Consider the following 1,154-nt stretch of genomic DNA (forward strand, 5'->3'; position numbering starts at 1 on the left):
TTCTAAGACTTTGTGTAGTCCCAATTGCCCCTCTACCGTATGCACATCTTAAACACAGACAGTGAACTAAGTCAAGAAGTATAGTATGTATAGTGTGAAAATGGCTCATAGGCCGACGTATATGTGAGGGACCCAGCTTCTGCCTAAATGCCCGAGAGGGGTCAGTCCATTCCACCCCTGAATTCTGGAAATACTGAAATGTTAAAAAACAACATAGCCTACTCTACTTACTATAAGATGTATGTAAGCTACTTGACACCTTCATTTCCCCCGGGCATCAGTAAAGTTACTCTACTAGATACATTCATCAACATATTTCTACCCCCCACCAGTTCAGAAAGTGCTTTATCTACCCCTTAGTTTGTCCTTCCTCATTCTTCAGATGCTGAACTGGACACTGACATCGTTGCCGTGCAGCAGGACATTGTCAACAAGCACAATGAGCTGCGCCGCTCCGTCACGCCCACTGCCAGCAACATGTTGAGAATGGTGAGTCCACTGCTGCTATAGCAACATGTTGAGAATGGTGAGTCCACTGTTGCTATAGCAACATGTTGAGAATGGTGAGTCCACTGCTGCCATAGCAACATGTTGAGAATGGTGAGTCCACTGCTGCTATAGCAACATGTTGAAAATGGTGAGTCCACTGCTACTGAAGTGTAAAAAAACACCAGCATGCCCTTACTGCATGCCCTCGCTGTCGAGAGAAAATCCACACAAATGTCACAATTTTCTCATCTTAGTACTGTGCTTTCTGTTCTTTTATTCTGTTCTTCTGTTTGCTTGGCTTGGGTATTGTTACGATAAGAAAAACAGTCTAAAAGAGCGTAGCCCTATAATGCACGCTGTACCTCCTGTGGCATGCTGTAATAGTCATTTTAAAGGCCAACTTCCGATAAAACACAGTTTTACTCAGTCCTTTTGAAAATCGGACGGTCACCCCAAGTTAAACTCACATGCAAGGCTCTCATAGCGGTGCGTCACCTCGCCTGGCTGTATTTAGGGTTGCCAACTGTCAATGAAAAAAATACGGGACACTTCATCGTGCCGGGGGTCTGGGGGTCGTCCCCCAGAAAAATTAGCATTTCTTAGATGTAATTTCTTGCATTTTAACGTCCTGTGTCCCGTTTCAGTTCAATACGGAACCCGTACTT

At 44.5% G+C, this 1,154-nt stretch overlaps 1 protein-coding gene across 1 annotated transcript in view; it reads left to right on the forward strand.

The window, feature by feature from the left end:
- Nucleotides 1–237: 237 nt before the first annotated feature.
- Nucleotides 238–1,154, forward strand: part of LOC134468307 (cysteine-rich venom protein-like) — a 6,445-nt gene continuing 5,528 nt past the window's right edge. The window contains exons 1-2 of the mRNA XM_063222248.1: nucleotides 238–243; nucleotides 361–489. Of these exons, the coding sequence (XP_063078318.1) occupies nucleotides 238–243; nucleotides 361–489 (135 nt within the window). The remainder of the gene's footprint in view (nucleotides 244–360; nucleotides 490–1,154) is intronic.

This window comes from Engraulis encrasicolus, chromosome 18, assembly GCF_034702125.1.
Source record: "Engraulis encrasicolus isolate BLACKSEA-1 chromosome 18, IST_EnEncr_1.0, whole genome shotgun sequence".
Taxonomy (NCBI): domain Eukaryota; kingdom Metazoa; phylum Chordata; class Actinopteri; order Clupeiformes; family Engraulidae; genus Engraulis; species Engraulis encrasicolus.